This window comes from Saccopteryx leptura, chromosome 1, assembly GCF_036850995.1.
Source record: "Saccopteryx leptura isolate mSacLep1 chromosome 1, mSacLep1_pri_phased_curated, whole genome shotgun sequence".
NCBI classification, from domain to species: Eukaryota; Metazoa; Chordata; class Mammalia; order Chiroptera; family Emballonuridae; genus Saccopteryx; species Saccopteryx leptura.
Window position 1 is genome coordinate 212,572,002 of NC_089503.1, and position 17,506 is coordinate 212,589,507.

At 36.3% G+C, this 17,506-nt stretch overlaps 1 protein-coding gene across 14 annotated transcripts in view; it reads right to left on the reverse strand.

The window, feature by feature from the left end:
* The window catches only part of INPP4B (inositol polyphosphate-4-phosphatase type II B), a 611,130-nt gene that overhangs the window by 21,653 nt on the left and 571,971 nt on the right, over window positions 1-17,506 (reverse strand). The window contains exon 25 of one of the 14 annotated variants that reach the window (XM_066385771.1): window positions 474-557. The exons of 12 other annotated variants lie outside the window; for them this stretch is intronic. In XM_066385771.1, coding sequence (XP_066241868.1) covers window positions 533-557 — 25 coding nt within the window. In that variant the 3' untranslated portion in view covers window positions 474-532. Of the gene's footprint in view, window positions 1-473; window positions 558-7,533; window positions 7,639-17,506 lie in introns of those variants that run through there. One more of the 14 variants, XM_066385762.1, reaches the window with a different exon arrangement.

Genomic DNA, 17,506 nt, shown 5'->3' on the forward strand with positions numbered 1-17,506 from the left:
ATGTGTAACGTAACAGTTTATGTGAACTGATGTATTGGAAATCAAACTGCAAAGAGATAGAAAGAAAATGTGGAATGAAACACTAACAGCAGCAGCTGAGCTCACATCAAGAAGGATATATTGTGTATGACAAATTATGGTGGAAGAACATAGAATGAAGAAATACAAGTAATAAAACTAATTATATATGCTTTGATTGATGTTCATTACTTTGCACAATAGCTAAGCTTGGCTAAAATATGAACTTGTGGTTATGTGGTGGACATTAAATATATGTAGTTCTTTCCAGAAATGTGAATATATCAATAGGCAGAAATTTATTTTCTGACCAGATTAATAAATGCCAATTTTCAAGATACATTAAAAGACAAAGTGTTAAGAAGAAATATTGAAGACAATCCAGATGTCATTTCTAATTGTCCAAAACAACAGAACAATGAACAAATGGCCCATGAGTTGCATCCATTGATTTCAGGAGTTGACTTTAGATTTTTAGTCCGGTGGTAGTGTTGAGCTCCAAAACTTCATGGCTCTAATATTTACTTTCATTCCTCTTCCTAAATTAAGACAAGTAATTTATTGAAAATCAGCTGTCAATATGGTAAGGGGATCATGAAGAACTGACTTTGTATAAATATGATTCCAAAGTTAATTTGATAGTGATCTAAAATATTCTTATGTAGATATATGAAGCTAAAAGGGATTGGGGTGTTACCCATTTGTTTCAAAAAATTGTATTCTAATGGGTTCTAATTTAGTAGGAGAGGAATTAGCTGACACATTACCTTATTAAAATACTTGCCATTGAATAAAGATCGATAAAAAGTCAATAGTTGATTAAAGACCAAAATACAAATTATTAACCTATAGTTTCTTTTAATTCTACAAATTCTATAGTTTTTTAAAGTTCCCAGTAGCTCACACCATATATCATATAAAGAGATTCTCTATTTATATGTAGCATGATGCTTATGGACAAGAGAGCAAAAATCTTAGATTTGAATCTGGCTTTGCCTCTTGCTAGTTGTGTTACTTGGACAAGCTACATCATTTTGCTAAACTTTTCCCATTCCGTCATTTTTAAAATGGGGATAATATAGTATTGCTATACATAAGTTGAAACAAAAGTTAAATACAAACACAAATAAGCATGCACCCATATAGTATGTTTAACATCTCTGGCATATATTAAGTACTCAATAAATGATGACTATAATTAGTAGTGTCATTACAAATGTCATTATATTTATTTATTAAATAAATGACACAGAAACAATCTACAAGATGGCTAATGAAATTTTGAAAAACATACAATGTAACATACAATTATTTTTATAAAAGTCATAGTCCATAGTAATGCTTTCAAGAAAGGAGTATTTAGCTATCATTTCTGATAATGCTTTGTTTTTATGATTTTATGACTTATGATTTATCTTAGTGTAGCTGAAATAATCATTTAACTCTGATAATGATTTTCTATAAGACTCAAAATTATTAATATATATTGGAATTTTGTTTAAATATTTACACAGAATAATTATAAGTATTTAATCTTATAATTGAGATAATGATATTTAGAGAGGTTGGCTGCAGACTGAATTATTAAAATGCTTAATGATTTCTAAAGAGAAATGATGTTGCTCTTTTATTATTAAACTAGCTTATTTATTTCCTAGATATTACTTAAAATTTATTTTTCCAGAAATTGCTACCTGATTACTCAAGTATAACCCATGTTCTTCTGTTAATAAACTAGCGCAACTGTACAAAGGTATAAATTAAAACAAATACATAGGTTTCTTTCTCTTCTCTCTACTGCTCTATAGACAGGCACACATTTCTAAAATAATATTATTTCTCTGAACAATTCTAGTGAAAAATACATTGAATACTTTCTTTTTTTTAAATTGAATTATACTGGGTGACATTGGTTAACACAATTACACAGGTTTCAGGTACCGAATTCTATAACACATCTCTGTACACCCTATTGTGACTCACCCCCCACCCCCAGTCAAGTCTTTGTCCATCACCATTCTTTTAAACACAAAGCCTTTTTTTATCTACTGGCCAAAATTGACAGTGCTTAAATTCCCTCATTTCCTGTGCCACAATTTTCCAATGCGGTCCCACAGTGTTGATGGATATGCAGTGCTGGGTCAACAAAATCCAGTTTCTTTATGGTGGAATTTTCCTAAGAAAATTCCTATATAAAGCTGTTTGGGGCTTTTAGGAGCTAGCAACATGCAATTTCTGGTACCTGGGTGGTGGCTTCTCAGGTATTCACTTTATAATTGTTGAAATGTACATGTGTGTTTTACTTTATAAATATAAATACTCTCACATTAGGCATTAAGATATTCTGAGGGAATCTGGTGAGAAATGGTAATGCTTAGTCTAAAGCATATAGCATGTGGATGCTGACATTCTGTGTCACTAACAGAAAGGACATCCATAAGTTGCTGGACACTAGTGATACTGGTGCTAGCGCTGGTATTTTGTAAGAAAAAATGGAAGATCCTGTCTCCTTCGTTCCAAAGCAGGCCACCACATCTTTACATAAAGAAAAGCTGAGAGTGTAACATAGTCGTGGCCCAGCTTCTCAGAAAATACTGAAATATGCTTGAGTGTTTATTTCAGAATTGAGCTGCAGGTCTCAATTTCTCTCCAGGGTGTCACAGTTATCTCTTGATAACCTAGACCTAGAAAGTTGAGGGTGGACAGTAAGTTACTAATCGCCAACCTCTCTACCAGAGAGTAAGAATGTTAAATAAGAACCCAAATTCAGGTCTTTCTTGGGTTGATTTTTTACCAGCAATCATTCTCTCATTCCCGTGAGGCATAACTTATTCCTATTTGAATGCTAGCCTAAAAAATGTATAAGTAGGCATGATCATTTATTCATGTTCATGGAATGTAATTTTGTATTTTAATAATAAAATACTAAATGATGCTTTGGATAAAATGAATGTGTCTCCTAAAAGCCTAAATGGTTTTAGGGAGTTATATAGACACTGGGGAGATCTGTTCTTTTTCTGAGAAATAGTTTATAATTCTAATCAACTTATCACTTAATGTATTTATTTATATATTGTTATAGATTATCAACCTTTTTCTTCCTGTATTTTCTCCAGATAACATTGCTAACCTTTTATGCTATTAATTTAGAAACTTCTCATGGAAATATTCTATAGGTCATTTTTAAAAAAATCCTCTGATCATCCTATATGCTGTTTGTCAGCCTCTATTATGCATAAAGTAAAGTACAACAAAACCTGGCTAACACCTCCGTGCTCAAAGTAATAATATGCTGATTCATCATACTGTTATTTTTTTTAAAAATCTGCTTCTGTAGAGGTGAGCGCATTCCGAGTAGCAGCTGGAAACAGCACCTAGTGTATCCGAACGCTTTTAGGTGCATGTATGAGATAATCACTGCTGCAAGTTCAAGTTCATTACAGTCTCATTTCAAATTGCAGCTGGGAATTAAAGTTAAATTGAGACCGAGATGGGTTTTTGTTATCCCTATTGGGCTGCTTAGAGAAAGATGGCTCACAGTGATAGGGAGAGCGACTGCCTCTGGGTCTGAGAAGACAATTTGAAATGGTTCACAACAGACACACACATACACAATCATCTAAAAATCAGGTCATTCTAAAGGTAGTCCAGGGAGTCCAGGAACTGACTTACTCGTGGGTGTCCGCTTGCCTGGATTAAGGATCTACAACATTTATTTTAACATTTTCATATCCATTACTAGTACTGATTATCGGAGGATGGACAGTCACAAAGGATTTCTAACACACACTTCAAAACACCCACAGACAGATAAAGGCATTGTTGGGCCTCAAGAAGTGAGGAGATGGCAATAACGATACGCAGCAGGGTCACAATCTTGATTACGCACTGCCTGGAAATGGGAATAGTTGAACGTCTGTAACGTGGCGCGTTATTCAGAATAATCTGTTCTACTGAGCTGGTACGGATGCTGTAAATCAGCTAATTTAAACTATAATTACTAGCTGAAGGTTGCCTACTAAGGCACTTTATAACATAAGAGTGACCAAGTGTGTGTGTGTGTGTGTGTGTAAAACTTTATAACATAAGAGTGACCAAGTGTGTGTGTGTGTGTGTGTGTGTAAAACAGTTTATGAGTTGGAAATGCTTATTTTATATGAGTTTAAATACTTAAACTACAATTGACTAGCTTGAATCTTCTAGATTCTAGTTTTGCCTCATTAATTCAATAAGTATTTTTGGTGAACCTACTCTATGCATTTATTATTCCAAAGTCATAGGAACCATGACGCTAACTATTATGCATCCATTTTCCATAGCGTAGTGAATTGAAGTTGGTTTGATAGTTAAATAGACTTATCAATACTGACGATCACTGATTTCTAAGAAGCACTTCAAAAGAGTTGCAAACTCTGCATTCCTTTTTTCATTTCTGATGATTCACAGGACTCTGAAGTAAGATGGCTCTGAACTTTTTATGAAGAAGGGGCCAGGATATATACAACTACCAACCCCGAATTCATAAAGTAAAAAGGTCTTTGTCAAATAACAAAGCTATTTTCTCTCCTTGACCTGATTCTCACATCCGCATTAAGATTACATGAGATAATGCCCATTAGATTCTTTTAAAAGGCACACAAAGGGAATTACCTTTTTGTTTGAGTTCACTCAAGATACTTTGCTCTATATACATCACATCATGGGTCAACAGGACTTGTCAACATTAAGTTGTCATATTAAATAATATGTGTTGTTAATAGCAATTGTTCAATACTTTAAAAATCTTATTTAATTTTCTACAAAAATGTCTCCTTCTTATAGAAAATTTTGTTTTATGGAAGATAATATAAACAAAAACAACCAGTATTTGAATAGTTTATGAGTTGGAAATGCTTATTTTATATGAGTTTAAATACTTAAACTACAAACACTGATACTACTGTAAGTAAATTTGACTTAAAAAAATTCAAGATGATAAATGTTAAATGGTGTCTCTCTGTTCCAAAATATTAATTTTTGGAAGAGACTTTTATGAATAAATTAGATGCAATGGTTTGGGAAAGAGAAGATAAGGTACTTGTAAAGATTTAATTCTACTACAGAAATAAGAAGAAAATGAAAAAAAATTAGCAAGAAGGACATTTGATTCCTAGGACAACCCAAGTTCTCGGCCCTAGAAAGAAGCTACTATTGGATGTTTTAGTCGGTAACAAAATTCCAAAGATAAGCAGAAGCAATTTAGCCTAAAGACACACAAATGTTTTATAGGGAAATGGACAGCCTCAAGTGTTAAATTGGCAAATCTAAATCTGCAAAGGGTTGGTAACATTAATATTTTATACTCATGGTTATAATAGGATACACTGATTAGGTTGGAAGTCTACTGCCCTCTAGTCGCCTCCAGAAATCTAAACAATGCTAGTGACAAGAAGAAATTAAGGAGACACATCAACTTCAACCTGAATTTTGCAACTCTAATGCGCCATCTGTCTTGTCATGGTTACATGGAAACCTGGAGCTTCTCACTGGAGAAATTTAGCACACCTATCTAACCTGTCAATTACACAAATGATCAAGAGGTAAAAAATGCTAAAAGGAGGCAATTTTTTCTTCTAAATTTTATTACCCTCTGTTATGTCAGATGCCAGTATTCCAAAATGACAAGCTCCATGGAAATTACTGATTACAGATGGGGACCTATGAATACATAACAATCTTACGGTTAGGAAATACAGCACATTTCATAGTGATGTTTATAAAGATAAAAATATTCTGTTTTGATTTGAAGATGTTAAAAATCAATCATAAGCTTTTTCTGTTCGCATTATTTTTATCAGTTTATCTCATTCTAAAGTTATAGAAACATAATTCTATAATTAAAATCTTCACTGGCTTCCATTTGTACAATTGTATTTTTCCTCCTCCCCAGTGTTGGTTAATCATTGAAGGCGAGAACTAAAACAAAGCTTCATTCAAGCAAGTAGCTGAATTTATCTATTTCCACTTACAATCCAAAAAAGTCTCAGAAGCTCTTCCATATGTAGAAGCTCTTCCATATGACACTTTGACACATATACTCCCAGTGTTGAACTTTAATTTTAAAATTAAGAAGTCAGTCAGTACTGACATGAACATCAGTAAAGACTCTTAGACCACCAGAAATAAATCTGCTTGGGCATAAAGATTATGGAAATTCTTACATACATGGAGGCAAAGGACTGAGGCATAAAATTGGCAATACTCCATTTCCTTGAGCTACTGATGCTTAAAATTATATCAAAATTTGATTTCTTATGCTCTAAAACTTTCTGCAAATCCATTCTCTTTTTGTGCAGTGTTCTTTTTGCTTCTTAGTAAACATTTCAAGAATCCACTCTGCCTAAGATAGACTAAAACTAAAATATAGACAGATATAATCAGTCCATTATTCAAATGCTTCCAACTCAAATGCTCCAAAGTGCACACAAGAGGATCTCACCTTCCTGAGAGCACTTAGGGTTCTTTCTGGTTCCACCCAGATGGCATTCACCACATTCAGCCCCACATTTCTATTTGTGTATGTCTTGTCTCTAACTAGACTGAAGTTATTTAGGGCAAGGGATATATTTTCCCTACCTAATGTGCCTTCTACTCACGAATTGTATCTAAAAGTACCACTCCAGCCAAGGTCCCCCTAGAGCCAAGCATTGCTCTCTCTGATAAGTACACTGCACTGGGGCCATGTTCAAGCTAGTTAATAAATAAACGTATTTGATTGAAATTGATTATGCTTTAGTCTTAGTAAATACAGAAGCTCATTAGCAAAATACAGAGAATTGGAGTAATATTTATATATTTATTTGAGATTTTAATTAGTTTGTATTATTAAAAAGACTTTAAAAATGAGGATTAATTCTGATTTTATGGAGTCACTCAAATAAAAACAATCCTTCATTTTCACAAATGGTTTTTGAAATAAACATCACTCCATCACTGAGCTATCACTTTTTCAGATTGTGATTTTTGTTCTTTTTCTTAGAGCATCATTGAGGAAGCTATTTTAGGTCCAATCTATTCTCCAATCCACCAGCACATACTTTCTTTTAATTTTTTTAATTTATTTTTTATTTATTTATTCATTTTAGAGAGGAGAGGGAGAGACAGAGACAGAGAGAGAGAGAGGAAAGGCAGAGAGAGAGAAGGGGGAGGAGCTGGAAGCATTAACTCCCATATGTGCCTTGACCACTTGACCAGGCAAGCCCAGGGTTTCGAACCGGCAACCTCAGCATTTCCAGGTCGATGCTTTAGCCACTGCACCACCACAGGTCAGGCCACCAGCACACACTTGTACAAGAAGCTAGACACTCTCCAGTTTAATTTTATATTTAAAGCATGGCAGACAGAATTCATATACCCCTCTTACCTAAAAATTGTGAATTAGATACTCAAAAACAAGGGTATGAGATTTTAGAAAACCAAATAGAAAAACTAAAATGAAATTCTATTTGACAGAAGACATATTTTGAGTATAATTAAAAAGTTTTACTCCTGTATTAAAACAAATGGTGAGGGTTCTTGGACAAAATCAGCTTCTGATGATCTGTTGTAAGGTGTCTGGCTTCAACACAGTTCTCGCTCATCCTTGAAAGAAAGGATGGAGGTTAATTTGGTTGAGTGGTGATTGTGTTTACACGTGTTGAGAGGAGGTCAACTAAACCTAAGCGAATGGGCTAGATCGGGTTTTTGTTTGTATCATACATATCTCCCTGATATGCTGTCTCACCTGTCTCTCTCTAATGGAGCCAGTTGTAAAGGGGGAAACTGCAGGCAGGTTAGAAATTACCTCGGAAATCAATGCTTTTGTGCAAGGATAAGGATTCCTAAACCTGGATACTCACAAAAGCCACTTTCTAGTTTTTCATAACATCATTGCTTTCTCATACATCATAACTTCATAAAATAGTCTACTTTTAATAATTACTGTCAATATGCCTCAACCTTAGGCCTCTAACAAACCATGCTGAAGTTTCTAGAGTAATCAATAGCTTTTTTGAAAAATTAAAAGGCATCAAAGTCTCTTGTGGGTGGAATACCATATGTCCTTTTTGAATGTACCTGTCTTGTAATAATTCCAACTGAAAGGTCACCTTCTCTCTGTAGCCCGGACAGTGCCACACACTCACTCCACTACCTGACAAGTTAACTGTACTCATATCTAAGTTTCTAAAATCTCTTTATGTATAATATTATAAAAATTTAATTCATCACTATTAATTTGTGTGTGATTCTCTCCTGATAGGTTGGGAGCTTTTTGAGGAGAGGAACACATCATATTCATGTATGTATCTTCAGTAAGATGCGTGGTTCTTGGTAAATAATATGCACTCAAAAACTGCTGACTTCTTTGAAATAAGAGAGTATTCAGAGCCATCTACTTCTTATGATGAATGGCTTTCACCATACTGGATGAACAACCCAGAATAAATGAGGTTGTTTTTGTAGAAACATTTACTAGGGCTGTGATTAACCAAAAATCAGCCTACGTAGACCCTATGTTGCAGGAAGAGCACAGAGGTAGGTCAACATCAAATTGTAATTGTCTTTTGTGGTGGTAAGTAGACCCATGAGGGAGACATGGCTTCACCCCCACCCCAATGGCATAAATTAAGAGCTAGCTCAGAACTCTGATATCCCACCTCACAGGGTGGGTCTTCATGAGGAAAAGGCAGGTCCCAGGTAACTACGACTCTTCACTGATTTCCTGTTTGCTCTGACCGATGGTTCAGTGGGGAACTGGAGCAAACCTGAACCAATCCAAATTGTCTGTTTCACCAATTTTTCAAACATGGTCAAGACTTTGGGGTCTGGTTCAGCCTAAGAATCAACCACAGATTGGTTTTGAAGCAGCTACATGCTATGAACACATGACTAATTGCTGGCTTTATACTTTCTATGATTTATCAATATAGGTATTTCATCAGACCCAAAGAAACTGCCTCATAAAACACTTCTTTTAAATATTCACTTCTTTACTTATTTATATGCATGTTTGGTTGAAGAGCCCTTAAATTACCAGTCAACTGGATATCATTAGTAGAAGTATGTTCTATCATAAAACTCAGCCCCGTTTCTTAAAGCACAGAAAATATATAATGTGTCCATCACATTTATTTAGGCCACCATACTTATCTCAGGGATAAGGTTGACAAAATAAAAATATACACATTTCTATTTCATTGCAAAATGTCAATTACCCCAGTAGAGCCCAGGATAAACCTTGCTAGACAGCAGTATATACAACAAGGAACTACAGATTTCAATTTGCTATGCAGTAAGACAAAGTCATTTTTATAAAGATCATGTAATTTATGGCTCACAAAGAGAGAAATAGAGATCAAGAGAGGCAGCTGAGGCTCTTAGAAGCACAGATTGGGAGTCAGAGGGTCTCATGCTACTTCCTCGCTCTGAGGTCCTGAGCAAGTCACATAATCCCTCTGTGGCTGCTTCCTCACTTAGAGAATTAATCCTTTGCATCAAAATAAGGTTTGCGGGAGATAATATTTGTAAAGTGCTTAGAGAAGTACCTGGCACATGGTAAACATTATGTAATGGAAGGGAGGGAGAGAGGGACACGCAGACCTTTGCCCGACTTTACTTTGTGTTCTGCCTATTACATTTAGTTTAGAGCATGGTGTCCAGTTTTGCTTGTAATTATATACAAAGGGCATTAAAAACAAAGAAAGTGGTGAGAGATGGTGGAATAATCTTTCTCAAGAGCAGGAGTTGTATCTATTTTCACATCTAAAAGGGATGAAAGCAATTAAGCAGAGCACAGCCACCACCTTCAAACACTGGCAGGCCGACATAAGGACAGAGATGCTGACTTGTTGATCCAGACCCATGAGTGCATTAATGACTGGGAATTGCAGGGTGACAGATTTCAGCTTAACACAAAGGTAAGTATAATGAAATGTATAGCTGTCCAACCACGGAATGGGTTGATACACAAGCTCCCTGCTATTGGACACGTGCAAGGAAAGGTTACCTGACAATCTGTCAGGGATATTGTATAAAGAATCCTTGCCTTGGTTGGCAGAATCACTAGATAATCTCTTAAGGTCTTCTCCAAGTCCTGCAGCTTTAAAATAACATTAATATGAAAAGTCACAATTGCAGAGAAGTAGAAGTGGCTTGAAAATTGACTTATAAGAGAATAGCAACCCGGCCTTGAAAAACAGCATTTTACTCTGTCCCAAAAGCTGTAGTCCTTACCCAATCCATAGACAATAAGGAACAAAGTCAGTAGTCTGCCATATTTGGGGAAGTTGATATGTCAATATACAGTTATTCTTTCTGCAGATAGTCTCATTTTAATGAGATAACACAAAGTTGAAATATTCTTTCTTAATGTTAAACTTAATGGCTGAAAGAGTCGTTTAAGAATAAGCATCTCGGCCCTGGCTGGTCGGCTCAGTGGTAGAGCGTCGGCCTGGCGTGCAGGAGTCCTGGATTTGATTCCCAGCCAGGGCACACAGGAGAAGCGCCCATCTGCTTCTCCACCCCTCCCCCTCTCCTTCCTCTCTGTCTCTCTCTTCCCCTCCCACAGCCAAGGCTCCACTGGAGCAAAGTTGGCCCGGGCGCTGAGGATGGCTCTGTGGCCTCTGCCTCAGGTGCTAGAATGGCTCTGATTGTGGCAAAGCGATGCCCCAAGATGGGCAGAGCATCGCCCCCTGGTGGGCATGCCAGGTGGATCCTGGTCGGGTGCATGCAGGAGTCTGTCTGACTGCCTCCCCGTTTTCAGCTTCGGAAAAATACAAAAAAAAACAAACACAAAAACTTTAAAAAAGAATAAGCGTCTTTTTTACAAGTCCTAACGATTGAGTTACCTGAATGAAAGTAAAATTCACAAACAAGATCAAATTAGATCTAAGCAAAACAAATATTAAAATTATACACATATATATCTAATTTTATATATAAACATATAATTATATATAAAACAAACATATATATAATTATAAATATGTATTTATATAGAATTTTAAATATATAAATATATATATGTGTTTGTTTGTTTAGTATCTATAACTCTGGCCTCCAAAATAAGTCAAAAAGTAATGTTAAAAAGGTTCATCACAATTCACTTTTCAATTTTAGTTTCTTTATTTGGATCAGATATTTTGTCAAGTTGTCTAAGTCATTTTGTCAAAAAAGAAAAGTGGCTTGAGATGATTTCTTCCAACACTGAGATCTAACCTTGCTCCAGTAATTCTGCATAAATCTCGCTGCAGCTCAGAGAAGAGTATCTGCTCACAGCGCAGTCATCTCAGATTCCAGAAGAGAATGTGTGAGGGCCTCAGCACGTCAGCTCTTTGCGACAATCACAAGAGATTCAAGGCACAGGATCTTCAGTTGAAAACCCTTCCACGAAAACTAACTGAAGGACTATTATAAACTTAAGAGCAATATCTAGATTTAGACAGAATTCCTTTATTAGGCATGTCTTCATTAATAGAAGACGCTGGTCAGGTCCTGGACAAGAAGTATCCAGTGTCCCCTCCAACAGGAAAACATATTTATAAACCTCAGGTATATATCCCGACAGAAAAGAGAAAAACAATATTACCTACATTTGTTCAGATTCTTTGATAAAATTTTTGTCTTAGTTTGCGATATTATGTTTTGCCTTTGGGTGCCTTCATACCAAAGGAAGTATTAGGCCACAAAATGGGAATGATGCAAAAGGTTTCTTTTATACGTGACTAAGAACTCTGCTTCGACAGTTGTTTTATTTTCTTTTATTTTTTTGCAGGGGTATGGCAAGAACGTTGGATTGGGAAGCATTTTCCCTAGCAGAGAAATCAACATCTATGGGGACTGCAGACTACCTTACTTATAGCAACTTTCTCTTTTATCTGCTGGGGAAAATATTCAGTCTGCATGACTGTGTACGCAGAAGCTGTGTCTGTGTTGGGGAGAGAGAGCCCGTATTCCAGGAAGACTCTCACCACCTGCCCTGGCCAGGGCACCATGATAGTAGAGATGAAAGATGGCACATGCCTTTACCTCGTTAAACCCATATTGATCCGAAAGCTGCTTTTTCTCTCCTACCCTCCTCACACATAGGTCCAGCTTCTTTCAGGAATCTCTTAGTTTTGTTTTTTTATTGAGAGTAATGAAATTAGGTATAAAAATTTTGCTTTTATTACTAATCAATCTCCAGGAGGAAATTAGTGGAATTCAACATTGGCAAAAATGTCCAGATACCATTTTAACATTTAGATGGAGGTAAGACTATCAGAAGATAGTTATTAACTTTCACATCAAGCCTAAAAATTTAAAAATACACACATACAAATTTATTTTCATTACTAATTTTTCAGTATCCCAGAACTCTTGAAATACCAAATATTCTTTACATCCTAGAATTCATACCAAGATTGGTAGTGTATCCTACTTTTGTTTATCAGAAAATGTGGGCAAAGGTGGAAAATTAACAGACACACATTCAATATAAAACTCTATAAATCAGACTGTGAAGAAACATGACTTTCTTTTACCTTATCACAAGTAGAAATGGAGTATAGTTTCCACTTTCCATTATGGTCTGAAATCATAACTTGGTAATAAAAAATTTTGATTTATCAAAAAACTTTAAGGATTGCATTTTGGGGAGGTTATAACTGACAACTTAAATATCAAATCATATTATTTTTCTAAAAATAGAAACACTTAACTTCCAGACGAAGCTCCATGATTGAGAATCAATTTCCAATCATATACAGTATCTATAGTCTGTTCAGGAGCTACACAATTCATTAACAACTTAAAAATTATTAAGATGTACAGTACATGTGTATAGTCAAGCCACAAAGGATAAGAAAATAAACCCAGCAAAGCTTGTTGGAGTCTGGGCTTCCCACAGGCTGCCAACCCATGATGGGTCTTCACAGCTGCCTCGGTTGCCTTTTGACCTTATGACCATGCAATTTTTAATCATACACACCTTGCATATATGCGGTGAGGTTTCTGTCTTATAGGGAAAATTATTCTTTATAGTGACTAGAGATGGAAGGAGTTTTCAATAAATGCATCTCTTTCACGAGCAGCTGCTGTAAAAGCAGTTCAGCCGTGTGAAGAGGAAGGCATATCCCACCCACCTTTTCTGGCAAAAATAATATCTCTTGACAGCTCTAATATATCTTTTTCTCACTTTTGTTCTGGTCTTTCCAAGAGGAAAAAAAATCTCTATCACAAAAATCAAATAAAACTATCTGTGTTATACAAATTCTATCTTTGAATATATGTTATCAAATTAAATTATGAAACAGAAACTGAACAAAAGATGATATCCATTGTATTTCTATTTTCTAGAACAAAAGATCGGTCAAGGTAATTTGCAAACACTGAGGCATAGAAAAATATACCATTATTTTCTCAAATAGTTGAGAAGATGGGCATCATTAGAAAGTGTAAAACATAAACTAAGATGTTAGGAGACTAGAATATATATTTGTTTGTATTCTGTAAAGATGACAAACCAGTATGATCTAGCTTGGTTCAATGAGTGTGAAGAGCAATTCAGGGAGGGTCTTGAGCTTAGGATAGAGGGGTGCTTTCTGTAATTGCATTTTCAGTATTCAAATCTTGCCTTCTTTTTAGAAAAAAAGAATGTAAGGCAATTTAAATGGATACCTAATTCAATACAATATCAAGAATGAAAAACAAGAAACAGTAAATGCAAGGGTTATGTTATAAAGCAGAACTAGAAAGGAGGCTATTATGCATATATTTTTTTCAAAGCCTATTAAAGAATGCTGTAGATTTGAAGTGGATGGTTCCCTATATTGGCCTTAAGCTTTAAAATAGTCTCTACAAAAGGGAAACTACACCATTAAAACACATTAAAACACACACACGTGCATGCACAAGCACACACTCGCGCGCAATCACACTCAGCTCCCCCTGCCCCTGCCATTTATGCATGTGTGCACTGGCATTGTTCTGAAGAATTATAAGCAAGCTAATGTAAATGCTCTAGAAACAAATGCAAAGAATCGTCACAAAGAGGGAAGTTCACAAGATAATTGTCTGACAACACAGATGAACCTTGAAAATATGCTAAGTGATAGGAGTCATTCACAGTGTAAGATTCTGATTACACACGAAATGTCCAGAATTGGCAAAAGTAAGTGGTGGCCTCTGGTGAGGGGTGGAGGTTGGAGAGAGACAGCTAATAGATACAGGGTTTCTTTTCAGGTACTTTTAGAATGGGTTCTAATGTTGGATTGTGTTGATATTTGCACCACTCTGTGAATATACTAAAAATTATTGAATTGTATTCTTTAAATGGGTGAATTGTATGGCATGGTATGTGTATGTGTAAGTACATTATATCCCAATAAAACTGTTAAAATATGCATCACCCTCATCTGGAGAGCTCATCAAAGCACTGCTCGCTGGCCCCACTTCTGGAGTTTCTAATCCAGTTGGTCTGAGGGGAGGCCCGGGAATCTACATTTCTAGGGATTTCCTCAGTGATGCTAAAACCGCTGGCCTGCAGAACACTCTGAGAACTAGAGCAAAGACGATCTGGAGGATAGAAAGGGCTGTTCCTTATGCTTTCATCAACAGAGTTTGAGTATATCACAGCAATGCACAGCTTAGTCTAGATAATTCAACGAGAGGTCATCATGACAAAGAAGGTGGCAGCAATAATCGTAATAATGATGACAGTTGCCACCATAACAGCCTCAATAGCAACTGCAGCAGCCTTTAATATTTGCTGGTCCTTACTATGTAACAAGTTAAGGGCTTCCATGATCATTATGGAATTTAATCCTCACCACAGCTCTCTGAGAGGAGGATGTGGCGTTGGTGAAATGACCACCAGGACCATTACTCTATCAAGTAACTATCACAGTTTATCATACTATAGCAGTGGTCAGCAAACTGCGGCTCGTGAGCCACATGTGGCTCTTTCACAAAATACCACGTGCAGGCACTACCTCAATAAGGAATGTACCTACCTATATAGTTTAAGTTTAAAAAAATGTGGCTCTCAAAAGAAATTTCAATCATTGTACTGTTGATATTTGGCTCTGTTGACTAATGAGTTTGCCGACCACTGTGGTCTGTTACCAATTTCCTTTCATATATTTTTCACTTTACAGGGGCTCTGAGAATTTCCTTCCCACTGCTAAGAAATGGAGAATCAGATGGTCTACCTCCAACATCCTTGCTCTTGACCATCACACTGTACTCACCCTGCTCTCCACTGAGCTGCATTGTAAGATGTTAGAGGATTCAAAGCAGTGATTGCCCCCAAACAATGCCGTGATACTTGAACAATGATTTGTTGCTACTAATAAACTACTAATTTTGCAAATGATATGCTTTCAAAATGAAACTCTCGATCTCTGTAATGATGTCTCTCACACTGACGTGAATTCTGAGAGGCTCAATGAATGGGAGGGAATGGTGTGTAAATGTGCATAACACATTTCTTCCATAGGACTTGAGACCATTGTCCTTCAGGCACAAATGTCTGAGGCTGGACATTTGAACTTTTCTGTCATCTGTGATATTCCAACCAGGAGAAGAGTTTGCAATATTTGTGCTGCTTTTCCAAAACAACGATTGCCTCCCCGGCCAGTCTTCATGAAGGCATGTCCTGTGGAGACTAGTTTGTTCTCCCAGACGGGAGCACAGTAACTAAAATCTAAGTTAAAAAGAGGGTTGAAACCCTTATTTGACAGTGTTTACCAGAGGATAGTAGGCCCTCTGGTAAAGGCCAAAATGGTAACTGACAGTACATTGATTTGAATAGTTTTGGATTTATTTTCATGTGTGTTAGGACAAACATAACAGACACCTCAAGTGCGTGAATTCATGGTGGCTAACAAAATGACTGTCCAGGTGACACTTGTGAACAATCGTTAGGTGGTTAAATGAATAACTGAGATTTGGGAAGCATTCACACATGGGATCTGAATGTCCTAATTAACTTGTAAACTCTAAGAGACTTGAAATAGAACCTTGATATTGGTTCCACATCCATGTATTTAATTCTGAGTTGCTATTCTCTTTGAACATGGTATAATGTTCAGGTTTGCCTTGATTCCTGTGTCTCAGCCTTCCAGGAACATAAACAAACTTTCTACCTTCTGGTATAAGTGCTCTGTACACGTCATTCAAACCTGGGCTGCCTGCATCTCAGGCTTCTCTAATGAAAACAAGTCCTTTCTAGGACTACGTCCTGCTACACCGTATTTTCCAACTGCAAAAGCATCAATCATCTTCTTAATTGCCTACAAGTTTTTGTTTGTGTCTCAGGAGGAAGTTTCGTTCCCTTGTCTAAAATGGAGCTCTGCCCCCTCTCTCTCTGCTCCAGTTAAAACACCATCTCTTTTTCTTTTCTTTCTTTCTCTTTCTTTCTTTCTTTCTTTCTTTCTTTCTTTCTTTCTTTCTTTCTTTCTTTCTTTCTTTCTTTCTTTCTTTCTTTCTCTTCTTTCCTTCCTTCCTTCCTTCCTTCCTTCCTTCCTTCCTTCCTTCCTTCCTTCCTTCCTTCCTTCCTTCCCTCCCTCCCTCCCTCCCTCCCCCCAAGACAGGCTCCCACATGCACCCCGACTGGTATTCACCCAGCAAACCCCATCTGGGGCTGATGCTCAAATCAACCAAGCTATCAGCGCCCACGGCTGATGCTCAGACAAATCAAGCCACTGGCTGCAAGAGGAGAAGAGGGAGTGAAGGGGTAGAGGGAAAGGGAGAGGAGCAGATGGTTGCTTCTCCTGTGTGCCCTGTATGGGGATCGAACTTGAGACATCTGCACGCTGGGCTGACGTTTTATCTACTGAGCCAACTATCCAGGGCCCACAAAGCATTTCTCTATATAAACTCAAGAGAACCTTGTATCCCATTCTGCCATGCTTCCACTTTAAAAAAATATATTTTTAGAAAACTACCACTCTGAAATCCTGTTTTCTAAAATTTTATTTAAACATAACAACCCAATGACTTATAAAAGCTGGAATTATTTCTTGTAATTATATGTGCTAACTCCCAAAATATATAATGTTAAAAATGAGAGGCTAGAAGGGAAAACCTGGATGACCAATCAATGTTTAGAAATATGTTAAATATCACTTATCATTGGGAAAATACAAATTTAACCCAGATATCATGTTTTACACATCAAATTGGTAAAAACTCTTATAGCGCAAATATTGGAGCATGTGGAAAACGGGAATGCATGTATCTGGCTTGTGGGGTATAAATTAGTAAAAATACTTTGAAGAGCAATCTGGTAGCATCTACTAATATTGAAAATATAAATAAACTACCACCCATTCTATGTGTAGGTTTATGAACTGAAGAAACTCCCATACTTGTATTCATGGGTATACATCTGAGAATGTCTGTTACACTATTGCTTATAATAGTGAAATATAAAAAACAACCTAAAGTTCAATAGGGAAATATTGATAGATAAATTATATTCTATATATAT